This window comes from Canis lupus, chromosome 4, assembly GCF_011100685.1.
Source record: "Canis lupus familiaris isolate Mischka breed German Shepherd chromosome 4, alternate assembly UU_Cfam_GSD_1.0, whole genome shotgun sequence".
Taxonomy (NCBI): domain Eukaryota; kingdom Metazoa; phylum Chordata; class Mammalia; order Carnivora; family Canidae; genus Canis; species Canis lupus.
The window spans coordinates 55,765,527-55,789,867 of NC_049225.1; the positions used below are offsets into that span (position 1 = coordinate 55,765,527).

General features: G+C 38.3%; 1 protein-coding gene across 2 annotated transcripts in view; it reads left to right on the forward strand.

Moving 5' to 3' along the window:
- The window catches only part of GEMIN5 (gem nuclear organelle associated protein 5), a 40,735-nt gene that overhangs the window by 4,469 nt on the left and 11,925 nt on the right, over window positions 1–24,341 (forward strand). The window contains exons 4-21 of one of the 2 annotated variants that reach the window (XM_038534936.1): window positions 631–782; window positions 994–1,113; window positions 2,488–2,620; window positions 3,583–3,748; window positions 4,857–5,069; window positions 6,163–6,248; window positions 9,055–9,137; window positions 9,821–9,954; window positions 11,936–12,009; window positions 12,672–12,853; window positions 14,356–14,495; window positions 15,702–15,873; window positions 17,470–17,697; window positions 19,043–19,156; window positions 19,598–19,720; window positions 21,422–21,520; window positions 21,922–22,059; window positions 23,264–23,411. In XM_038534936.1, coding sequence (XP_038390864.1) covers window positions 631–782; window positions 994–1,113; window positions 2,488–2,620; window positions 3,583–3,748; window positions 4,857–5,069; window positions 6,163–6,248; window positions 9,055–9,137; window positions 9,821–9,954; window positions 11,936–12,009; window positions 12,672–12,853; window positions 14,356–14,495; window positions 15,702–15,873; window positions 17,470–17,697; window positions 19,043–19,156; window positions 19,598–19,720; window positions 21,422–21,520; window positions 21,922–22,059; window positions 23,264–23,411 — 2,505 coding nt within the window. The remainder of the gene's footprint in view (window positions 1–630; window positions 783–993; window positions 1,114–2,487; window positions 2,621–3,582; window positions 3,749–4,856; window positions 5,070–6,162; window positions 6,249–9,054; window positions 9,138–9,820; window positions 9,955–11,935; window positions 12,010–12,671; window positions 12,854–14,355; window positions 14,496–15,701; window positions 15,874–17,469; window positions 17,698–19,042; window positions 19,157–19,597; window positions 19,721–21,421; window positions 21,521–21,921; window positions 22,060–23,263; window positions 23,412–24,341) is intronic. The other variant, XM_038534937.1, reaches the window with a different exon arrangement.

Here is a 24,341-nt window from a genome sequence, read left to right on the forward strand (position 1 = left end):
GAGAGAGAAGTTTGATTGGGGTGGGTTGTATAAAGGACTTTAACCATCTTGATAATTGGGTTTGTTTTTTTTTTTTTTCCTTTAAGCTGGTTGATAGATACTTCTTTATGTGTATGAAATACTCATCTATTTTTTTTTTAAAGCTATTAGAATTTCTCGGTGTCCTCTGAATTTTAAAAAAATGATAGGCTTGGAATATCCAGGTCTAGAAGCTGCAGTACTCAGTTTTTTGTTGAGTTCACAGTTAGAAAAATTACAAGGATTTTACAAGGATTACTTGTAAAAAGTGGGAGAGGTGTAAGTGTGTTAGGACAAATTCTGTCTCTAGTCAGAAGGATTGCTGGAGCCCAAAAATTACTGTTCTTCTATAAGTTTCCCCTTCAAACACAAGTATGCTTCACCCTATGAACTTTATGCCAGGCAACATAATACATTATTACTTAGTGCCAAGACTTTGATTGGAACAGCAGTGGTGGTGAGAAAAGGACAAAACAAGATTATTTCTTGCTTTCTTCCTTCTCCTTCATCCCTAGTACACTTAACTTTTAGATGTGCACGATGATAATTCCTAATCCAAAATGTTTACTGTTCAGTCTTCATTTTTCAATATTCCTAACTCTTGTTCTTTAGCTACAAGGATGGCATAGTGGTTATAATTGACATCAGTAAGAAAGGAGAAGTTATTCACAGGCTTCGAGGCCATGATGATGAGATCCACTCCATAGCCTGGTGTCCCCTGCCTGGTGAAGACTGTTTATCCATTAATCAAGAAGAAAATTCAGGTAGAGATGATTTAAGAGGGTTGAGTACTTCTCAGACCTAAAGAACAATGTGGATAAAACTAAATCATTTGAATTACATTTAAAACATTAAGTTTTACAGATCATATCTATAAACATAATGGCTAAATTTCAGGAACCTTGCAGACTAGTTTTTCTTTGACAAGTTCATGTTTAAAATAAATTAAAAACAAAATGACTTTCTCTACCCTAGAAGAACCTGAAATCCCCAATGGTAAAGTTATAGCACAAACTCCAGTAACAAACGGCTGCTACTTAGCCACTGGAAGCAAAGATCAGACCATTCGAATCTGGAGCTGCTCTAGAGGCCGAGGTAAGATTTGATATGTGATGTTTCTTTTGTGATGTAACCTATAGTGATTGGTAGAAGTAGAAACTTTTTTTAATTGTGTCTTCTTATCCTAAGATTATGGTATCTGCCAGAAGGCAGTTCTTTACTTTTCTATCCAGAAAGTTGCTCCCCCCAGTCTGACTTTGGTTTTGGAGATGAGAGTTTCTGGTGCCTTCATAAAAGGGGCACTGTCATGGAAGGCAAGATGTTTGTTATAAGGATAGGAATATTAGAACTTAGGAAAGTGTGGATCAGAGGATTAGAAAAGACCTAGAGGTTTTAATGCACAAATGCTAGATAAATAATATATATACAATGTAGAAGTACATGTTTAAATGTTATATCTCAGTTTATCCAAACTATAAGGATCCTCAGTCATTCAGCTTTCCCAAGCCTCTCTCTGTGAATAGAACTTTTACCTTCAATTTATAAATTGAGAGGCACTCCAGGCAGAGTGGGCGTGGATTTTACTTTATAGTAAAAATCTAGCCTTTTTCTTTATAGCAGTCTTCTTTCTCCACTTTATTTAAAACCATGAAAGTTTGGTCATCTTTATCTAAATGCATTAGTGCATATAAAGCAAATCATAGTTATAGCTTAGTCAATGGTAACTAACAGTATAACTCTGGAAAACAAATTTTTTAAAAGAATTGTAGACTGCTTTTGGACATACCATGGCCAATCCTCCCAAGTGGGAACAACATTAGGCCAAGAATCCCTCCAGAAGGGTAACCTCTAAGCTTATGGATGTCTAGTACAATGATTTTCAATTCTAGTCATGCAACAAAATCACCTGGAGAGTTTTTGGAAAATGTGGGTACCTGGACCCCACCTTAAATCTACTGAATCAGTATCTCTAGGAGTTGGGCCCTGGCATATATTTATTTTTAGAGGCTCCCCCAATCCCTCATTGTAGTCATTCTGGTACAAAATAGGAATTAAGAACCATTGGTGAGTAGCATGTCAGAGGTGGAGGGACTTGTCTGCCACAATATGTTGACTGCCAAATTTGTCCCTTTTGTTGGATTTCTTGCCAACTAGAAGAAGGAATCCCACTCTCTATCCTTCCAGCTTTGGAGAATCTGAAGTTGTGTTACCACCTGGGTTCACAGTTCAGTTGAAACCTCATTTTCTCAGACAGTATGCTTAATATGCTTAGGTTACCAGAACAGCCTATTCTTTAGTTAGAGTGGTATTAAAACTATGTATAATAACATTTCCATGAGCAAATGAGTTCTGAATTCTAAGTAACCAAACTAACAAACTTAAACCGCAAACTGTGTTATGAACTGCTAGGGACTTCACATGTGTAGTTTCACTGTCTTGAGTACCCATTGACCTTCTTTTAATCTGCAGGGGTGATGATTTTGAAATTGCCCTTTCTGAAGAGAAGAGGAGGGGGTATAGACCCAACTATTAAAGAACGCCTTTGGTTGACACTCCATTGGCCCAAGGATCAACCAACACAGCTGGTATCCAGCTGTTTTGGGTAGGTCTTTTTTTGGTCATGCTCTCTGACATGTTTTGTTTTGCACTCTAGCTTGAGGAATTCCGAGGCTTCTCTTTCCAGACACAGAAGATGGAAAAAGCAGCATTTCAGGCTTATATTATGCTGGGCCATTTGTAATAGAAAAATCGTGGGATGTGTTCTTAAGCTGTCTAATAACAGTGCTGAGAAAAGATCAAATAAGTATAGCCTGGTGGTTAAGAGCATGGACTCTGAAGTCAGGCAGAACTGAATTTCAGAATCAGTCTCTTACTTCTATGTGTTCATGAGCATGACCCTTTACGTTGAGTTTCCGTTAGTTCATATGTCAAGAGAGATTTTATAGAATTTTCTCTTAGGATGATTATAGCCATTCACCGAACAAAGTTTATTGTGTAGAAGCCACTAGGCTTCTAGTTGCTTGAGATAATTAGTGAATTTAGCAGACAAGGGCCCTGCTTTTTTTTTTTTTTTTTTTTTTTTCAAGGGCCCTGCTTTTAAATGAATTGATACAGTTAAAGCATATAAAAATCCTCCCCCCCCCAACAAAAAAGTGTTGATCATGGCCCTACTCCCCCACACTATCCCAATAAAAGACAGTAGGTCTTCAAGATTTGGGGCTATGCAAATTATGGTGGCATTTTACAGTTAAAGCGGTTAGGAAACTGTTCCAAAGGTAGTGCAGTATATTCATGTCATTCAAAAAGAACATAAGAACATAGAGAAGCACTCTTCCTACCTGTCTTCTCAAGCGACTAGGTTCCCTTCCCCACAGGCAGTGACTCCTTGTTTTTGTGTGTGTTCTTTCTGAACTATTTTGTGCATATTTCAGAATATGCAGTTTTCTCTCCTTAAAAGAACAATTAGCAAATCATTTTGCAGCTGAGGGCCCATACTCTGTGTCCCCAAATCACTTGTTTTCAGATTGCTTCTGAAAAAGAACTAGTACTTGTTTTCCTTCACAGAGGTGAGCTGTTGCTGTGGGATCTCACTCAGTCTTGGAGACGGAAATTTACCCTCTTTAGTGCTTCATCAGAAGGGCAGAATCATTCAAGAATTGTGTTTAACTTATGCCCTTTACAAACTGAGGATGACAAACAGCTGCTGCTTTCCACGTCGATGGATAGAGATGTAAGAACTGCTTATTTTGCAGTCAGCATTGTAGATTGATGATTTATGACTTAAATGGAATTAGAGGACTTTTCAAACCATCCACCAGTTTCCATGCCTCACCTTATTCCCTTGTGCCCAGACCAATCTCAGAGTTACAATTACTCATCAGCAGCAAGTACACCAACAGCAGAGAGTTAGGGGAAAGATGAGGAACTACCTTTTTGTTAAAGAGAGATAAATGATAAAGAATTGTAAGGGTACCTGGGTGGCTCAGTCAGTTAAACATCTGCCTTAAGAAAAAATAATAATAATAATAATAATAAATAAATAAACATCTACCTTCAGCTCAGGTCATGATCCCAGGTCCTGGGATCCAGCCTTGCATCGGCCTCCTTGCTCAGCAAAATGCCTACTTCTCCCTCTGCCTGCTGCTCCCCTTGCTTGTGCTCCTCTTTGACAAATAAATAAAATTAAATTTAAGAAAAAAGAATTATAGATGTGTCCAGGGAAGGATGTGTGAGATCATCATGCTTTGGCTTTAAAATAGCCTTGTCTATAGTTTAGGTAGAGAAACATCTGCTCTTGGTGAAGTCTCCAGGGGAGTATTGGCTTTAAGAGTCTGTGGCTATTGTTTTGCAATTAAACTAAGGTTTACTTGATAGACTGTTTTCTCCAAAGCCCCTCTGTTAAACAAGTGAAGATTAAATATGTAGCACTCCTCTTTCCCTGGTATAAGATATTTCGCTTTTTGAGATAGCTCCTTTCATTTTCTAGTGTCCTGAGGCCATCTTCATTCTTAGGACTTGCCAAATGAAGAGATCACCAGTGCTGTAATACAGTAGAGTGGAAATGCCCCTGGACTCTAGGAAATGGGAAGCCCTGGTCTGGTTTATTCCTTGTGTGACCCTGAATTCACTTGACATCTCTGAGAATAAATGTATTTTCAGTTCCCTTTGAGCTCTACAATTTATTAATTTTTTTTCTAAAAGATACTTCTTCCAATACCTACTGGAATAATTAAATTATATTATTCTTACTCATTAAGTTCATCCTATTTGAGATGTTCATTCTTTTTCCAGTTTCTCTTTTTTTTTAATATTTAGACCCTCACCCTTGATCTTTTCAGGTAAAATGTTGGAATATGGCCACCCTCGAGTGCTGCTGGACCCTCCCTTCCCTAGGTGGGTTTGCCTACAGCCTGGCTTTCTCTCCTGTGGACATGGGCTGTTTGGCCATAGGTGTTGGGGATGGCATGATCCGCATATGGAATACACTCTCCATCAAGAACAACTATGATGTGAAAAATTTTTGGCAGGGTGTCAAGTCCAAGGTTACAGCGGTAAGGATGATTTCTTTGAGCTTGCTCTGAACTTTTTTTCAAATAATTCTTATAGTAAGAAATTAGGAATGACCTGGATGTGCATTCATATAAGTTATAAGATAAACATATATTGAAGGGTATCAGACTATTAAAAATTATAATATGGCTTTTTCTTTGATGTGGAAAGATGTTCACAATTGATGAAAAATGAAAATTACAAAACATGGGACTGCAGATTAGACAACAATAGGTTTATATTTTCTTTTCTCTATTTAGTCTAAAAGCAATAAATGCTGTGGTTAAAAGGAATACCATACAGGATTGTCAAATCACTATGTGATATACCTGAAAATAATACAACACTATGTGAACTATATTTCAAAAGAAAAATAATAATAATAATAACAGGGACACCCGGCTGACACAGTCAGTTAAGTGTCCCACTCTTGGTTTCAGCTCAAGTTGTGATCTTAGAGTTGTGAGATCGACCATGCCCACATGGAGCTCCATCCACTCTCAGCAGTCTGTTTGAGATTCCTCTCCCTCTTCCCTCCTTATGCTCATGTGCACGTGTGCTCTGTTTCTCTCTCTCTCAAATAAATAAATCTTAAAAATTAAAAAAATAATAATAAAAAGAGAAAAAAAGAAAACCAAACTGTATGGAAGTATAGAAAGCAAAAAGTTTTCCTACCCTCCACTCTATTCTCCCACTTCCATAATCCAGAGAACCACTAATGACAATTTGTAATGTATCTTTCCAAGTTTTATTAATAGAATTCTACTTTCTAAACTGTTATGGAATCTTTTATCCCCACTCAACAGTGTCTCAATGCACATTATTTAAATGTTTGAACCTATTTTTGTTTTTTTCAACTGTATATATTTAACTTTAGTCACAAAAATATCGGCAAAGATAGAAAATTGGCAGTGGGGTTTTTTGGATGGTGAACATACCAGTGACTTTTACTTTAATACTTTGTTTCTTTTAAATAATGAGAATTTATTACTTTTAAAATTAGAAGATACCAAGAGCAAGAAAGTTTCATTTGAATGCTTGACAGATAACCTCACTTCCCTTAACAGTATGCCCCTTGTCTTCTCTGTTTTGTAGCTCTGCTGGCACCCAACCAAGGAAGGCTGCTTAGCTTTTGGAACTGATGACGGGAAAGTGGGATTGTATGACACCTACTCCAACAAGTAAGAAGCAAGATTGTTTAGCCCACTGACCAAAATGTCTGTGATGGAATTAATTTTGATTTGTAAACCAATGTTTTTCCTAGCTATTTTTTTTCAAATTCCTTTCAATTAGGGTTCAACACATGGCATCTTATCATGTTTTTTTAGTCTCTCTTATTCTAGAACAGTACCCCCATTTCTTTCTATAACATTGCCTTTTCAGTTTGAAGAATCCAGGTAAGTTTTTTGGTGAGAATATTCTACATTTTGGACTTACCTAGTTATTTCTTTCTGGTGATTTCTAACTCATTTCAGTATTCCCTATATTCTCAACAAGCTGGAAGTTATATCTAGAGCTTCATTGTCCATTCCAGTAGTTTTTAGCCACAGGTGACTACTGGGATGTGCTGTAAGTGTAAATACACTCCAGAGTTCAGAGTCTGCGGCCCCCCAAAAAAATGTAAAATATCTCAAAAATTATTTTATTTTGGTATTTTAAAAGATAATACTTTTGTATACTGAGTTTAATAAAATATACTATTAAAATTGAATTTTACTTATTTCTTTTGCTTCTTTTAATGTGGCTACAAGAAAGCTTTAAGTTGCATGTGTGGCTCATATATATGGCTCACATTATGAATCTATTGAACACAGCTATCCCAGATGCTTGATTGGATCCCAGACTGTGCTGTTCAGTTTGGTGGCCACATATAGGTATTTATTGTTAAAATAAAGTTAGAAGTTTAGTTCCTTGTTTCTCATGAGCACAAGGCCCAGAATTTAGAATAGCACTATTATAGACCAAAGATTGGAGAGCTGTGGCTCATGACTTAACGGTTCCACCTTTTGAAATTATTGGGAAAAAAATCAGACTATTTCATGACATGAAAATTAAAGTTCAGATTTCAACATTGATAGATAAAGCTTTATTAGGAACCCAGTCACACTCATTTATTTACACCTTATCAGAGCCTGTTTTCATACTACCAGAACACAGTGAGAGGAGTTGTGACAGAGAACACATGGCTCAGAAGCCTGAAATATTTACTGTCTGGCCCTTTATAGGATGGTTACCTACCCCTATTCTAAATCATTCATTTTTAAGTAAGAACTATTTGCTACACTGCAGAGTTAACCTTTTTTTTTTTTTTTTTTTTAAGATTTTATTTATTCATGGGAGACACAGAGAGAGGCAGAGACCTAGGCAGAGGGCAAAGCAGGCTCCATGCAGGAAGCCCAATGCAGGACTTGGGCCTCCATCCCTGGATTCCAGGATCATGGGATCACACCCTGGGCCAAAGGCAGGCGCCCAACCCCTGAACCACCCAGGCATCCCAGAGTTAACGCTTTTTTTTTTTTTTTTTTTTTAAGATTTTATTTATTTATTCATGAGAGACACAGAGAGAGAGAGAGAGGCACAGACACAGGCAGAGGGAGGAGCAGGCTCCACGCAGGGAGCCCTACATGGGACTTGATCCCGGGTCTCCAGGATCACGCCCTGGGCTGAAGGCAGCGCTAAACCGCTGAGCCACTGGGGCTGCCCACAGTTAATCTTTTTATATGCAATTTTTTATACATATGTAAAACCTACACGCAGTTAGTTACCTACATATTTTGTTCTGCAGTTAGTTACCTACATATTTTGTTCTGCACTTAGTTAACTCCACTTTTAATTCTCAAAACATAATGCACTATTTCAAAGAATCACTGAAGAAAATAAAACCGTATTGCAGTTTAAATAGCTCTATGTCGTCACAAAATTGTTGACTAATTCTATTACATTACTATCTTCTGGATATTCTAAGCTGACTATCCAAACTAACACTAAGAATGGTATGTAGGAGGAGGAAGAGTGCTGCTGTAGATACTGTTAGGCAGTATTCAGCTAGAACTATTTATATTTCTTTTAGTCCAAAGAAACTGGAGTTTATTGCCCAGGATGATAATGATGCCTGTGCCAGAAACATGAAAGTAAGTAAGTCAGCAGCTAGTTTAGTCGTAGGTTCTAGACTCCAGGAATTCTCAAATCCTACAAAGAACATGATTTACAGTGAAGGTAACAGCCATCCTGCCTTTACTGACACCTCACATGTCACTAACCACCAAATTACCCTCAAGAGCAAGTTTTCTTCACAGTCAAAAATTTTAAAATCAAACTTCTCTAAAATCTGGTCTTAGTTTAAGAATGTGATGTTAATGACCGAGTAAGCCTAAAATGACTCTTTGTCTTTTGGTTTTTGGTTTTTGTTTTTTTTTTTTTTTGGTTTTTGTTTTTTTTTACTTTTTGTCTTTTGAAAGTGAGGTGGATCCATCTGTATGATGATAATAGATGCTTAGCAGTAACCTTAGTTCTGGGCTGAACGGTTTACGTTTTCTATCCTGTTCTATTTTTCTCTAGTTATTATAGCATTTACACTGCTTGTAACTACAGTGACATTAGAATATATGACATTTACGTGAAGTGGGCAACTGGCAGGGGGAGAGAGGTAAAATCCCACACTGGCCAGATTGGTGGTAGTTGGGGGTCAGGGCGGGGGCGGGGATAGCAGATAACATTTTTTCCTGGATAAAGTACATTTGGGACTTAATCATTTTGCTGGCAGATATCATTACATGGTATGTTATTTAAATGTTGGCTTCTCCACAGTCAGCTATTTAGAGGATACCGTTAAATTGCTTTTCTCTAATATTAGCAACTAATAGGTAGGTGTGTTCAATAGATTCATAATGTGAGCCATATATATGAGCCACACATGCAACTTAAAGCTGGATCTGATTTCCACTGTGCCTTCTGTTTAAATCTTTGTTTAATACCCCTTTCCCCCAGACCTCCACAGATTTCTAGCACATATCATAAGAAGACTGTGTACACTTTAGCCTGGGGGCCGCCACTACCCCCCATTGCACTCGGTAAGTACCTGAGCCATTCTCTAGCAAACATGAGAGCATTCTCTTTCTTTCAGTTTAATTGTAAGATATTTAAGCTGGAAAGTCATACATACTCTAGTATAATGACTGCTTCTGCAGACTGCTATGTCCCCCCAAAGATCATGAGGGCAGTCATAGCAAATGATAAGTTAGAAACCATTCACCTATAATAAGAATCCCCAAACTCTAAAGCATCATTTGGTTTCTTTGAGCTGAATTTTTTCACTGTGCATCTGAGAGGCAGATGAGAGAGGCAGAGACACAGGCAGAGGGAGAAGCAGGCTCCACACAGGGAGCCCGATGCAGAACTCAATCCCAGGACTCCAGGATCACGCCCTGGGCCGAAGGCAGGCGCTAAACTGCTGAACCACCTAGGGATCCCCAAGAAGATGTTTTTTGATCCCAGCTTTGGCACCCATACTGTTTGGATGGCAGGAGAATGTTTAAAGCAAATACTCTGCCTTATAAATATTACTGTAAAGTTAGTGTATCTTTTTACTTCTCCCAACAGCTGTGTTCATATGCAAAGAACAGTGACTTTATTCCAATGTACTAATGAAATATTTTTAAAACAACTCATGGTATGCTATAGTTGTACTATGGCAACAAATAGTTAAGCTGGTGAAATGCAAAACTGATAAGCTTTCTTTTCTTATCTCATATAGGAGAAGGAGACAGACCTTCCCTCACTTTATATAGCTGTGGAGGGGAAGGGATTGTCTTACAGCATAACCCCTGGAAGCTTGGTGGAGAAGCCTATGATATCAACAAACTCATCAGGGACGCCAACTCAATCAAAGTGAGTCCTTGTGGTCTAAAGTCATCTTGATTTCCCATCTTACATGATAAATGCCATTATTAGAGATATCCATTATGCTCATCAGATTTCTTAGATGTTCCTAAAAGCCTCAGTGAATTTGTGATTTATTACAGATAACTAGAAGTCTTTATCCCTGAATAAAGCAAGGAACTTAAACACACACACACACACACACACACACACACAGTTTTGTCTCAGTTGCCATGCTGATTTATGATAAACTTTCAGATCTTGGATATAAAGCATCCCTTTCAGGCCAGCCACTTTCTCCAGAGTGAAACCTTGGTAAAAATTACTATAATGTGGTAGCCAAGGTTGGTTGCAAAGTATTTTGCTGAAGACAAAATAACCATCTTATTTTTAATTTTTTAGTGAAATAACTACAGATTTGCACAAAAATAATGCATATAGTTCCCTTATATTCTTGACCTAGATACCCACATTTAATCACTTTTGTCTTACCATTTTATCAGTCTATGCCAGAACTGTCTTTTGAAGTGAAACCATAAATGTTGAGAGTTCTTATTCTTTCAAATGGACATTTTTATTGCTCATTATTTTTGAATGACTAGCATAAAAATAATAATCATTAATGGAATTATTTTTTTAAAGGTTTTTTTTTTTAATTTATTTATTCATAGAGACACAGCTAGAGAGGCAGAGACACAGGCAGAGGGAGAAGCAGGCACCATGCAGGGAGCCCGATGTGGGACTCGATCCCGGGTCTCCAGGATCACGCCCTTGGCTGCAGGCAGCGCTAAACCGCTGTGCCACCGGGGCTGCCCTGGAATTATTTTTATTAACTATATTCTTTCATTAAATGTTATCTCCACATTAACATTCAGCAGTGAATGAAAAAGAATTCCTATTCCTAAAGAGCTTTCAGTTTTGTGGTAGTTGAATATATGGATTAGAACTTCATACAAGGAGGAGCACCTGGCTGGCTAAGGCAGTAAGGCATGTGACTCTTGATCTTGGAGTTGTGGTCTCAAGCCCCGCTCCTGTGGCTCAGCGGTTTAGCACCGCCTTCAGCCCAGGGCATGATCCTGGAGTCCCAAGATCAAGTCCCACATCAGGCTCCCTGCATGGAGCCTGCTTCTCCCTTTGCCTGTGTCTCTGCCTCTGTGTGTGTGTGTGTGTGTCTCTCATGAATAAATAAAATCTTAAAAGAAAATATTCCCTATGGCATAAAAAAATTAAAAATCAAAATTTTAAAAATTTAAAAAGCAACAACAAAAAACTTCATACAAGGTGTTTGGGCTGGAATTAGAAATTTAGAATTCCTAGGGTGCCTGGGTGGCTCAGTCGGTTAAGGACTGGACTCTTGATTTTGGCTCAGGTCATGATCTCAGGATCCTGCACCAGGCTCTGCTGGGTGTGGAGCCTGCTTAAGATTCTCTCTCCCTCTCCCTCTGCTCCCCACACTACCCACTTGAGTGCTCACTCAAATTACTTTCTTCTCTCTCTCTCAAGAAATTTAGAATTCCTTCAGGTGAATGGTAGCTGTAGAAGCTGTGGGAATATATGAGGTGATCTAAAGACACAATTAAGAAGACAAGAGGGTCCAGGCAGCCTTGGGGAAACACCAGCAGTTGGGAGAAAGAAAAAAAATAGGAAGAAAACTGGGAAAGCATGTATATAGCTTTTGTTAAGGAGACATGACCCCCATATTATCAAGCCAGTGGACATGTTACACACTCTGATGTGGGATAAAAATCATTTTAATGAAGTTCATTTCACAGAGTTAGATATTATAAACATTTAGTTTACTGGTCTCTTTTTTGTCCCAATTAAGAAAATTACAGTCAGAATGCTTGCTTTTAGTAACTCTTGTAGTAACTCTATGTAATTAGAACATTTTAAGCTCTAGGGATTTTTTTTTCTCATGCTGTCATCATTGATTTGTAAGATATGCAGAGAGAATAGTGCTTTTAGTCAATTGGTTTGTTTTGCTTTCTAGTACAAATTGCCTGTACACACAGAGATCAGCTGGAAAGCAGATGGAAAAATCATGGCTCTTGGCAATGAAGATGGGTATGTGTTTGTTTCTTTAAAAAAAAAAAAAAAGACTTTGTAATTGCACATACATTTGATTAAAAGCTGATTTATGCCATCTATAATGTTAGTTGGGATGATATTCTGATCTGCCCTTGATATTCTCTGCAGAGACCCAGGAGCTCTCTGCATCTTCAAGAATGTAAAATAAGCTGGATATTTTAAGTCCAAAGGAATGTTCGCCTATTCAGTGTTTAGGCTGTTTTATGTTTCACAAAATGTTCATCTATTGCACTGTACTATCTAAATCTTCCTTCATTTTTTTAAAATAAGCCTGGGCACCAGTGCTTTTTAGACCTCACTGTGTTCTTTCTGATGTTGATCATAGCAACATAATCCTAATTTAGTCATTGGTTCATTATTTCTTTTAGCTTTTCCATAGCACCATTTATCACAAGAGCCTGATAAACACAACTTTCCAGAGATTATGTGGGATTTTTTTTTTTAAAGCTGAATATATTTGTTGAAAGAACAGCCTTTTGTATCTGGCTCTCTGTAAGAATAACCTTTACAGTGATAGATAGGATTATCCTATTCCATTTCACCTTTATTTCAGTAATGGGATAAGGAAGATACGTGTTTGCATATTAGATTGTAATTTGATCATCCATCTTTCTTGTCACATGTGTTTGTTATTCCAGATCAATAGAAATATTTCAGGTTCCCAACCTGAAACTGATATGTACCATCCAGCAGCATCACAAACTTGTGAATACCATTAGCTGGCATCATGAGCATGGCAGTCAGCCGGAGCTGAGCTATCTGATGGCCTCTGGGTCCAACAATGCGGTCATTTATGTGCATAACCTAAAAAGTGTGATAGGTAACTTTGGTTTCTTACATACTAGGGTGATAACTGTTCAGCTGCTTTGCATTCCAAGTTTTATACCTTTATTTACTTTTTGATATTGTTATTCTTGTTTTTTCTGCTTTCAAAAGTAATATATTTTTCTTATTTAAAAAAAATGGGCACGTGGGTGGCTCAGTCGGTTACATATCCGACTCTTGGTTTCAGCTCAGGTCATGATCTCAAGGTCATGAGATGGAGCCCCATGTAAGTGGTTGTTAAAAGAGCGCTTTTTAAAAATATGGAAGCAGTGAGATTTCTTTTTTTCTGATATGAAGAAATTATATTATAATCTGTCACAATGCTGTTTCCAGAGTATTGCAAGTATGTGCTATCAGCCATACTGAAAATAGTTGATGGTTTTATTTTCTCTAGAATTCCCCATAGTTTTTTGAGAATCCTTATCTATAAGAACAAAAAAAAAATTTATTCTAGGAGTGGCTCCCTCAAGTTGAAAGCAATGTGGAAAAACAAAGTATAGACAGGTTTTTTCTAGCAATAAATAGCAGACAGTGTGTAACTTATGAGCATGATATGTTAGAAGGCTTATCCTGGTCTTATTGGGATTCCGAATTAAGCATCCAGTTTGATAGAAGGCATTAACAATTCTTCAGAGCAGTGCAGATCTGTGTTACTTTAATACTAACATCTCAGTTTGGTTTTTATTTCATATCTACCAAATAACAGAAAAAGATTTTTAAAAAATGGCCAGAATCAATATTACTTTATTTCAGACTTAGAGGAAAGATGCAAGAGTAATACAGAGAACTCTCATACAATCTTTCACATATTCAACAACTGTTAACCTTTTGTCATATTCATTTGGTTGTAGGTGTGTGGGTGCGTGTGCATACATATTTTTTTCCAAACCGTTTGTGTTGCATACATCATGCCCACCCAAACCCTTAATATTCGTGTATTTTGTAAGAATGAGGATATTCCCTTACAGTCAATCTACAATTCCATTATGAACTTCAGTTAATAATATAAATACAGTGGTTTAATCGATCATTCATATTCATTTTGTCAGTTGATCCAGTAATGTCCTTTATATCTGGAATAGTCTCTAAGCCTTTTTTATTTTTTTTAATCTTTGAAGGCTACTGCTCTATTATTTTGTAGATGTCCCCTCAGTCTGGGTTGATGTGGTATTTTCTCCTGATTAAATTCAGAATTATATGTCTTCAGCTACCATAAAACTGATGACACAGCCTTCTTGATATCACATGCAAAAGATACTATTTTCATTTTGGTGGCTTTTAGAAAGACAGAATGACAACTAAAACTTATTGCAGTAAACCTATCTGCATACCTCACTGCATATGTGCCCATAGTCTTAACCAATAAATAATATTGCCTGCTGAAAGTCATCTAGAAAGCATATGGCAAAATCTTGACTGTCCATGTCAAGATGTAACTCTGCTGTGTCTTTTTGTTGTTGCTATTAGTAAAAATGACATCTTCCCTTTGTCTCTTAGAGAGCAATCCTGAATCTCCAGTGACCATTACAGAGCCCTACCGGACCCTGTCAGGGCACACAGCCAAGATTACCAGTGTGGCTTGGAGCCCGCATCATGATGGAAGGCTGGTATCTGCTTCCTATGATGGTACAGCTCAGGTACTATTGTGTCCTTAATTCTGTAGGTTCTTCACTATGTACTCTAACTTGGACTCTTCCCTCCTTTCCCCAGTTGTGTACATTCTTTCCCTCACTGTTATCTTCTACAGAAAGGAATATTCTGAGCTCTAGAAGGCATTTTAGTTCATTCCACATATCTGGGCCCTTGGCAGGCTAAGATTGGGTTTTTGGGTTTTGTTTTTGTTTTCTTGTTTCTGTTTTACTTAGATGAAAGGGAAAGTATTGATAGAAACTAGTTAAATTCTAATTTTTTTAACATTTCATTCTTACTGTCATATGATGGACTAAACTGATGTGAGAACTACTAGCTCCTATTTTAAATACAGAAACGGTGGCTATAAACATGAACAGTTTTTAATAATAAATTAGTAAGTCAAAAATCTTCAAGTTAGAAAGAATAAAGAGGAGATGCCAAGCCAGAGCTGTGAGGTAGGACTTTCAGATACCAGAACCAGAACAGACATTAAGAACTGGAGAGCTAACTTCTGATGGATGTCCATCTCAGTGTAGAGTTGTAACTAAGCTAGGAGCCAGGAAGGGCTGCCCTCTGAAATGGAGACAGGAGTATTTCAAGAAAGTAAGGAAATTGATCATTTCCCAGAGATGGGGACAAAAGAATCACCTGTGAGAAATAAGAACCATACACATGCAGATATAGGCTGTAAATTAAAATTCTCTTCGTGATGTCAAACCCCCAGCCCAAAAAACATAGAATAACTGGTTCATTACAGTGAAATACTTAGAGCACCATTAGAAGCTCACTCAGAATCATCCCCATAAGAATGTCTCTACATCCCAGAGTACATAAGCCTCTTGTAGGAAGTAACATTTCTAAAATTTAAACTTGTGGGATCCCTGGGTGGCGTAGCGGTTTGGCGCCTGCCTTTGGCCCAGGGCGCGATCCTGGAGACCCGGGATCGAATCCCACATCAGGCTCCCGGTGCATGGAGCCTGCTTCTCCCTCTGCCTGTGTCTCTGCCTCTCTCTCTCTCTCTCTCTCTCTGTGACTATCATAAATAAATAAAAAAATAAAAATAAAAAAAATAAACTTGTAAGAGGAAATAATAAGTCATAAGGGGAAATAAAAGTACACAGTTTCTTTTTAAGTCTTTTTTAACTTCTCTCCCCCCAAAGCAATAGAATAACCAGAAATTATCTGTGCTATCCTGTGCCTTGTGGTTTTAGGTGTGGGATACTCTCCGAGAAGAGCCTCTGTGCAATTTCCGAGGACATCGAGGTCGACTGCTTTGTGTGGCATGGTCCCCACTGGATCCAGACTGCATCTACTCAGGGGCAGATGACTTCTGTGTGTACAAATGGCTCACTTCCATGCAAGAACATTCCCGGCCTCCTCAAGGTCAGTCAGAACCAGGAGCCTATAAATGCTAGCCTAATTCCCTTTCTCCGTTTCTCAGAGTAACTGAATTGATCAAGGTCAAGAAAAGGGGACATTCATGTAGAGTGGCAGTGATATACTGGCATGGGTTGCCTTCCTAATCAATGAAGACAACCATGAGAGGCCTGAGGACAACATTCAAATAGTAACAAGTATACCTAGCACTCAGATCTTGGTTTCTAAATATCATTTTCTGTTAAAAGAGACCAACCAGAGCTTCTTGGAGAAATGGCTAATTCCAGGTTGGTATAGGAAAAATACAGAACGGGCCTGGAACATCATCTGGTGCCACAAAGGAAGGAAGTGCTCAAGAACTGAGATCTGTCAAGAGAACAAAGAAGCTAGCTCACAGGGACTTCCACTAACCAAATCTGGCACAGCCTGAACTTGAAAATAATGAACAGGAGAATTCCAATGTAGAATGAATGATGCAATCAGAAGATTACCATTCAGCAATCATCACATTAACAGTTTGTGGTCAAGAAACATCAATGGATAATAAAACTAGTGGATGCAAATACTTAGTAATTACAAAGAAAAAAATGATTTTTCAAGGAGAAACTCACAAGACAAGTAAACAACCAAATAATGGGACAGATAGAAATGTTGTGCTACTTTGAATGTTGTATTGACCACATCACTCCTATGTATGCCAGCCCAAAATGCAGAACCTAAATTTAATCATGACAGACATCAGGTCATGGGGGAAATCAACAAAATAATTGTCCTGTGATCTTTAAAAGTTTCAAGTCATGAAAGTTAAAAGAACAAAACAAGCCTGTTCCAGGCTGAAGGAAACTAGAGAGACATAACAAGTACATCATGTAATCCTAGATTGTTTCCTTTTGCTATAAAAGATATTCTTGGTACAACTGGCAGAACTTGAGTGAAGTATGTAGACAGTACTAATGTATTGATGTTAACTTCCTGATTTTAATGGCTGTGCTGTAGTAATGTAGGAGAATGTCCTGTGTATAGAATATATAAGTATTCAGTGATAATTGTGTGTCATATTCATGTTTTAATGTAATCCTAAAAAGGGTTTGGTTAACATGTTGAAAATACAACTCTAAAAATTCATTGGGAAGGAAAGGGAAATGGTGATAATGCTATCAAAAAGAAGAGTGATGAAAAAAAATAAAAAAAAAAAAGAAGAGTGATGAAGTTTTGGAGATAATCTCCTAGAGTGCTTTTTTTTTTTTTTTTTTAATTTTTATTTATTTATGATAGTCACAGAGAGAGAGAGAGAGAGAGGCAGAGACATAGGCAGAGGGAGAAGCAGGCTCCATGCACCGGGAGCCTGACGTGGGATTCGATCCCGGGTCTCCAGGATCGCTCCCTGGGCCAAAGGCAGGCGCTAAACTGCTGCGCCACCCAGGGATCCCTCCTAGAGTGCTTTTAACTAAAAGTATATATTTTAGTCTATGGCCATGCCACCCTGAATGCACCTGATCTCATCTGATCTGGAAAGCTAATAAGCAGCATTGTGCCTGGTTAGTACTTGGATGGGAGAATATACATTTTAATCTGTCCTCCTCTTAACTGTGTTTCCTCTAGGTAAGAAAAGCATTGAATTAGAGAAAAAAAGGCTCTCTCAACCTAAGCCAAAGCCCAAAAAGAAGAAAAAGCCCACCTCAAGAGCTCCTATAAAGCAGGAAGTATGTGATGGGAATGAAGATGAGAGCATCAGGGAGAGCTCGGGACCTGTTGAGAATGGCGTGTCGGACCAGGAGGGCGAGGAGGAAGCCCGGGAGCCAGAGTTTCCTGGTGGTGTTGCCTCAGTGGGTATGTGACCAAATCCTGTGTTTCCCAGATGCTAGGACTTTGTAGGCATAACCTGTAAACTAAGCCAGGTCCTAACTCAGTTTGAAACTTCTCTGCCTCTGACCTACTTATGGTCCCATCTGTTTAACTTAGGTGGTACCTTTGGTGCCCTTAAATATTGCTAGTTTCTTAAAAGGTTGTTTTAAGCCTCTAAACTCCATTGAAGTGTGAAAGGGGATCTGACGGAAGACTGGGCTGGAAATAGTGAAGGTGTTCAGAGAACACTTTTTACGAACTTGGGCAGGACAAGACTACAGGGCAAAGTGAAACCAGGGAAGTAGATCCATAGAAACTTAACCAGGAAAGTTTTCACAGTGTGACATCCAGCCAGTTACTGAAAAAAACCACTGTCCCATACAAATGTCTGGCCTAGAAGCTACCATTGTTCTGGGAACTTGTGAGTTCTCACCCTCACAACTGGGTTTGTACCTAGTGTGTTTGTGCTGTTGTTGTTTCTGGAATAAAAATGTATGAATTTGGTTCTTCTAGTCTGGTAAGCTATAGTGGCCATTCTCCGATTTCTCAGAATACGGTTTTTCAGGGTTTTGTCACTGCTTTCTAATGAGGTAGGCTGTTTTTACTTTGAAGAGAAAAAAGTGTTACTGGATAAAATTGTAGTACTTTAATCTTTTTTTACCTTTAAATGTTTATCTTTAAGCTGTGGTGCCTATTACCTGTTAAAATGATTGAAGAGCAAAAAATATAAATAGATATTAGGAATGACCCATGTTTAGTCCTAAAATGGAATATTTTGATGTGACAGAATTAAAATGGCCAAAATATATGGTACAGACACATCCAGGCCCTGTCCACCTCAAGAGGTGGCTGTTGGAGCCATAGTTTAGGAAAATAAAGAGCTAAAAGTTTAATGGATTTTTTTTTAAGCTCATGGTTGTGTATGCTCGGGATCGTGAGTCCACATCACGAACTCTTAATATTCTGTATTACAGTTAAACATGGAATTAGTAGTCTGTCATCTAAATATGTAAGAAGTCTTTGGTCATCTGAGCAGTTTCAGAACTCCTGGGCCTATGATATGACACTATGAGGACTAGAAACTTCAGTGCCTCCATAGACCAATTAGTCAAAGGTCTAAGTAATAAACTTACAGATTCCTGGAATACAGACAGTTTGTGAGGTGGGAAAAGAGAGACTACCTATATTTCCTCTCCAGAGTATTTTATCTCATATTATGGAATACATAAGATCACACTATTAACCCTGATGGAGTTCTTAATTACTTAAAAAAGAACTAGATTCTGCATTGTTCTTCTCCAAACTTTTTTCTTCACCCCCCATGATACAGCTTCTAGAGAACCAGTTACCTGCACTCCAGTTTCATCAGGCTTTGACAAGTCAAAAGTCACCATTAATAACAAAGTCACTTTACTGAAGAAAGAACCACCTAAAGAGAAGCCAGGTTAGTGTCTAATGAGTAAAATATATTGTGAAAGCATCCTCAAATATTACGTGCCAAAAACTCTGAAGTGTTTGGTTTTTTATTGTTGGTTTTGGGGGGGGGGCTTTTCTTTGTTTTCTAGGTTTTAAGTGTTTGTGTTTTGATTGTTTCGGTTTGGGGTCATGTTTTTAAACAGTTTTAATATACAATTTTAAACATTTTTAAATATTTTAATGATGAAGGATCATTTTTGCAGCTGTCACTAATTGTTCAAAGTGTTCACAGCAACATTTTGTGTGGTAAACACTGCTGCCAGCTCATTTAACTTAAAGCTCTAAGAACAGGAACTTTTCTTCTGCCCAGCAGTATCTCTCCAGTAGGTTACAGTCACACAATGGCCATCCATTTTTATGATTCTGATCAGATCTTCTTCAGAAAGTCTGTATTTTTATTACATTTCAGAATCCTTAACCAAGAAGCGAAAAGCTCGTTCCATGCTTCCATTGACTACCAGCCTGGACCACAGATCTAAAGAGGAGCTCCATCAGGACTGTTTGGTATTAGCAACTGCAAAACACTCCAAAGGTACAAAAATAGGCTTCCTTGGTCCATACATAGTCTTCTGGGAACTAGCACCTAAGAGGTGCTTGTATATTTGAACGAGCAAACAAATGTGTAAAATTGTTTGTATTTCTACATTATCTTCCAGCCTTCCCTTCCATCAGACCCCATTGCCAAGCTCCCCTTTCTGATCCACTGTTAGCACTCCCCAATGACTTCGAGATGCAGTGCTCTGATTTACTGTTATAAATTGAGCTGTTACCAACCATCTATGTGCCAGAATTGGTATGATGGCTTAATGAATCTTACCATGAATCAACTCCTTCAACTCTCTTTTCCCTAGAAAAAAGTATCTTCATGTAGAAAAAAAGTATTCGCTTATTGGAAGTATACCCCTAATATGGCAAAATTTTGGTAGAAGTTTTTATTATAGAAGGTTTTTTTATTTTACTTTTGCAAGGCCCTCATTCAATGCCTATTATTTTGATATTTGAGCAACTATATATTTTTTATTTTTGAATTTGACATGTTGAAACCAGGTACGTATGATAAAATGATATTCAAAGAGTCCAAAAGAATATAAATCTTTTTTACATTCTCACCCTAATACCTATATTTCCTCTCAGTGCCACACTATTACCAATTTCTTGTCCTCCAGAAATATTTTATGCTTTTGTATACATAGCCCTTTTGGGGGGACATTTTGATGACTTCCTATAACTTATACACCTAGTTGGATAGTTATATATTTTATTAACCTTACTGGAAAATCACTCATTTGACTTTTTAAAGATTTTATTTATTTGACAGAGCATGCACGTGCACACAAGCAGGGGGAGCAGGAGAGGGAGATGCAGGGCTCGATCCCAGGACCCTGGGGTTATGACCTGAGCCAAAGGCAGATGCTTAACCAACTGAGCCACCCAGGCGCCCTCATTTGACTTTTTAAAAAGCAGATGAATATTGAATCCTTTTGTAGAGGATTCTAGTGAACATCAAGGACATTTCTTGTTAGTTTCGTTTTGTCTTTTTAGTTTTTACTGCATTTAAAATACATGTTGAATCTGGGGTTGACCTTTTTTTTTTTTTTTTTTTTTTTATGATAGTCACAGAGAGAGAGAGAGGCAGAGACATAGGCAGAGGGAGAAGCAGGCTCCATGCACCGGGAGCCCGACGTGGGATTCGATCCCGGGTCTCCAGGATCGTGCCCTGGGCCAAAGGCAGGCGCCAAACCGCTGCGCCACCCAGGGATCCCTGGGGTTGACTTTTTATATTCCCTTTTTTCCCCCTCCAAAATCTTTGAGCAAACTGCAAACTAAATTGTCTCATTGGGGCAGCCCCAGTGGCGCAGCGGTTTAGCACCGCCTGAAGCCCAGGGTGTGATCCTGGAGATCCGGGATCGAGTCCCACGTCGGGCTTCCTGCATGGAGCCTGCTTCTCCCTCTGCCTGTGTCTCTGCCTCTCTCTCTGCCTGTGTCTCTGCCTCTCTCTCGCTCTCTCTGAATAAATAAATAAATCTTAAATAAATAAATAAATAGTCTCATTGGATTTTGCCAAGGCTGAGCTAAACAAACTCACATATTTTGCTACCCTTATAACCAGCAGGGGTCTCTGTTAGGGTAAACAAGGACATAAGACTCTTCTTTTCACTGTCTGAAATGGGTGTTCTGGACGTATTTTTGGAAGATTAGAGAACAGTAACTTCACTTTGTCTTTTTTAATTAGCAGAACTAAATGAGGATATGTCTGCTGATCTTGACGAAAGATTTCACCTGGGGCTTTTTACAGACCGGGCGGCCCTGTACAGAATGATTGAGGTTGAAGGTGAGGCAAGTCCAGTCAACATAACCCAGTCTATCTTTATGCTTCCCTGACACTTTGTACTTAACTCTTTTATGGCTGCCATCCTGTGGCATCAATAATGATTCACTTTGCATGCTGATTAACTGGGTTTTGAGCTCCCCAAACCGTACATTCGCATACACCCCTTGCATCTGTCATAGGACCCTGAACATACAGTATTCACTCTGAGTGTAAGAGTGCATGGGTGACTAAGGGACTGAGTGGGCTTCGCACCACATTATGAACACTGGGAGATGACTCTCCCATCACCCGGCAACAACATATTCTGGGAGTTTGTTCCTCTTTCCTCCAGCCTTTCTTTCTCTAGAAGTCCGTGCAAAGGTCTCTGAACATCTTCCCAACATTCTATCTCCTCCAAACAGGAAAGGGTCACTTGGAAAATGGCCACCCTGAGTTATTTCACCAGCTCATGCTTTGGAAAGGAGATCTCAAAGGTGTTCTTCAGACTGCAGCAGAAAGAGGAGAGCTGACAGACACTCTTGTAGCTATGGCACCAGTTGGTATGTTCTTTTCAACAGAAGTGCTATCACCTTGAGGATGAGTCTACTACAGATGGACACTCTCAGGGCCCTGGGTGGCTCAGTTGATTAAGCATCTACCTTTGGCTCAGGTCATGATCCTGGGGGCCTGGGATGGAGCCCTGCGTGGGGTTGTCTGCTTTTCCCTCTCCCTCCACCCCTTCTGCCCCCTCTTCCCCCCACCCCACCCCCACCCCCTGCTGGCTCATGGTCTCTCTCATGCACTTTCAAATAAATAAATAAAATATAAAAAATAAATAAAAAAAGATGGACTCTTGCAGGACAGTTTGGCCATGTCTAATTACTTTAACTCAGCAATTCTAAGTGTTGGGACTAAACAGTACTCAACAAAATGACAGGTATACATGGACTGTCATTACAGCAGCATTTGTAATAGCAAAGGATCACAAGAAGCTCTCTGTCCATCAATAAGAGACTGGTTAAATCTCGTACCTCTATACAGTAGAAGCTCCCATAAAAGAATGAGGCAGCTCTGTGCATTCTAATATGGAATGGAGCTCCAAAGTATAGTAAGTGAAAAGAATCAAGGTGTAGGTGTACAACAGTGTTTACTACTCTTTCATTTTATTTAAATGTGTCTTTGTAGACTATTTCAAAAAGGTTTCAAAAGAAACTAGTAATAATGGTTTTTTCCAGGGAAAGGAATTTGGATGTTTTGGGTAGAGGGATGCCAGGATAACAAGGAAAGCTTTTATGCTATGCCCAGTTTTTTAACTGTACTTAAGAATACTATATATAGAGAGAAGTATACACAGATCATTGTCCTGACTGACAGTGAATTTCACAATACACCCTTATAACCCACACCCATATATCAGAAGTATAACACTACCAACACTACCAGCTTCCCATGCTGCTTTTCCGTAAGTCTCCACAACACCCCAACAAGGGTAATCACTGTCCTGACTTCTATACTGTTTGTACATTTTTAATTTTAGACTATTTTGTATGTGTTGTGTAATCAAAGAAAAAACTAAAGTTTTAAAATGTGGGTATAAGGAGAGTAGATGAAGCAAATGATCGGTAATGGCAACTGAATTAGTATCTAAATGTTGTACTTAATATACTGACTAAAACCAAAGCATTTTCAACCTGAATGTATTTGCTTATTTTGTTTTTTCTTAAACTTGCTTCTTATTTAACCACCGCCTTTTTTTTTTTAAAGCTGGCTACCAAGTGTGGCTGTGGGCTGTGGAAGCTTTTGCCAAACAGCTGTGTTTTCAAGATCAGTATGTCAAGGCTGCCTCTCATCTACTTTCTATCCACAAAGTATATGAAGCTGTAGAGCTGCTCAAGTCAAACCATTTTTACAGGTTTGTATGACCTTACAATTGAACCAACAGTTGGACATAATATGAAATTAATCTGCTAAACAGCTCTGCTTACTGATAACCAGCATAAACCTTTGTTGTAATTAAATATCTCAAACATACAGAAATATATGGACACCAGCCTAACAAACATCAATGTACCCACTACTTGTGCTTAACAAATGTTAATTTTTATCAGTGTTTACCATTGATCTTTTTCAGAACTTCTTTATCCAAAGTAACACAAATAGGGAAAACAGTATATATAAGACAAAAGAGACAGGATCTTGCCAGCCATGCCAGAAGCTCCCTGTACCCCTAGTTTTGTGTTTTTTTTTTAAGTGTAACATTCCAGATTTGGTTGAATTGCTTTTCTCCATTTCTATCCTCATCCCTTCTCTAGAAGTAACCACTCTCCTGAGATGGGTATGAATCTTTCCTAGCCAAGTTAATACACTTTCACTTAATACATTGCTAAGTAATGACAGACAAAAGGAACAAAATATTTCTTGTAAAACAGCATACAATTGGGTCTTGTTTTTTTATCCAGTCTGATGGTTTCTGTCTTTTAATTGTAGTGCTTAGGCCATTTACAATTAAGAAGATTGGTGTGAATGAAATTTACCATCTTGCTATTTGTCCTGTTATTTGTTCATTTTCTTTTTCTGCATTCTTTTTAATCAGTTGAATATTTTATTACCAAAACTGGCTTATTAGCTATACTCCTGTTCATTTATTTTACAGTTGCTTTAGGGCTTGTGAGGATTAGCATTTTTAACTTATCACAGTTTATTTTTAAATAATATTGTATTACTTCTTTTTCTTTTTTTTTTTTTTTTTAATTTATTCATGAGAGACACAGAGAGGGAGAGAGGCAGAGACATAGGCAGAGGGAGAAGCAGGCTCCATGCAAGGAGTCTGATGTAGGACTCG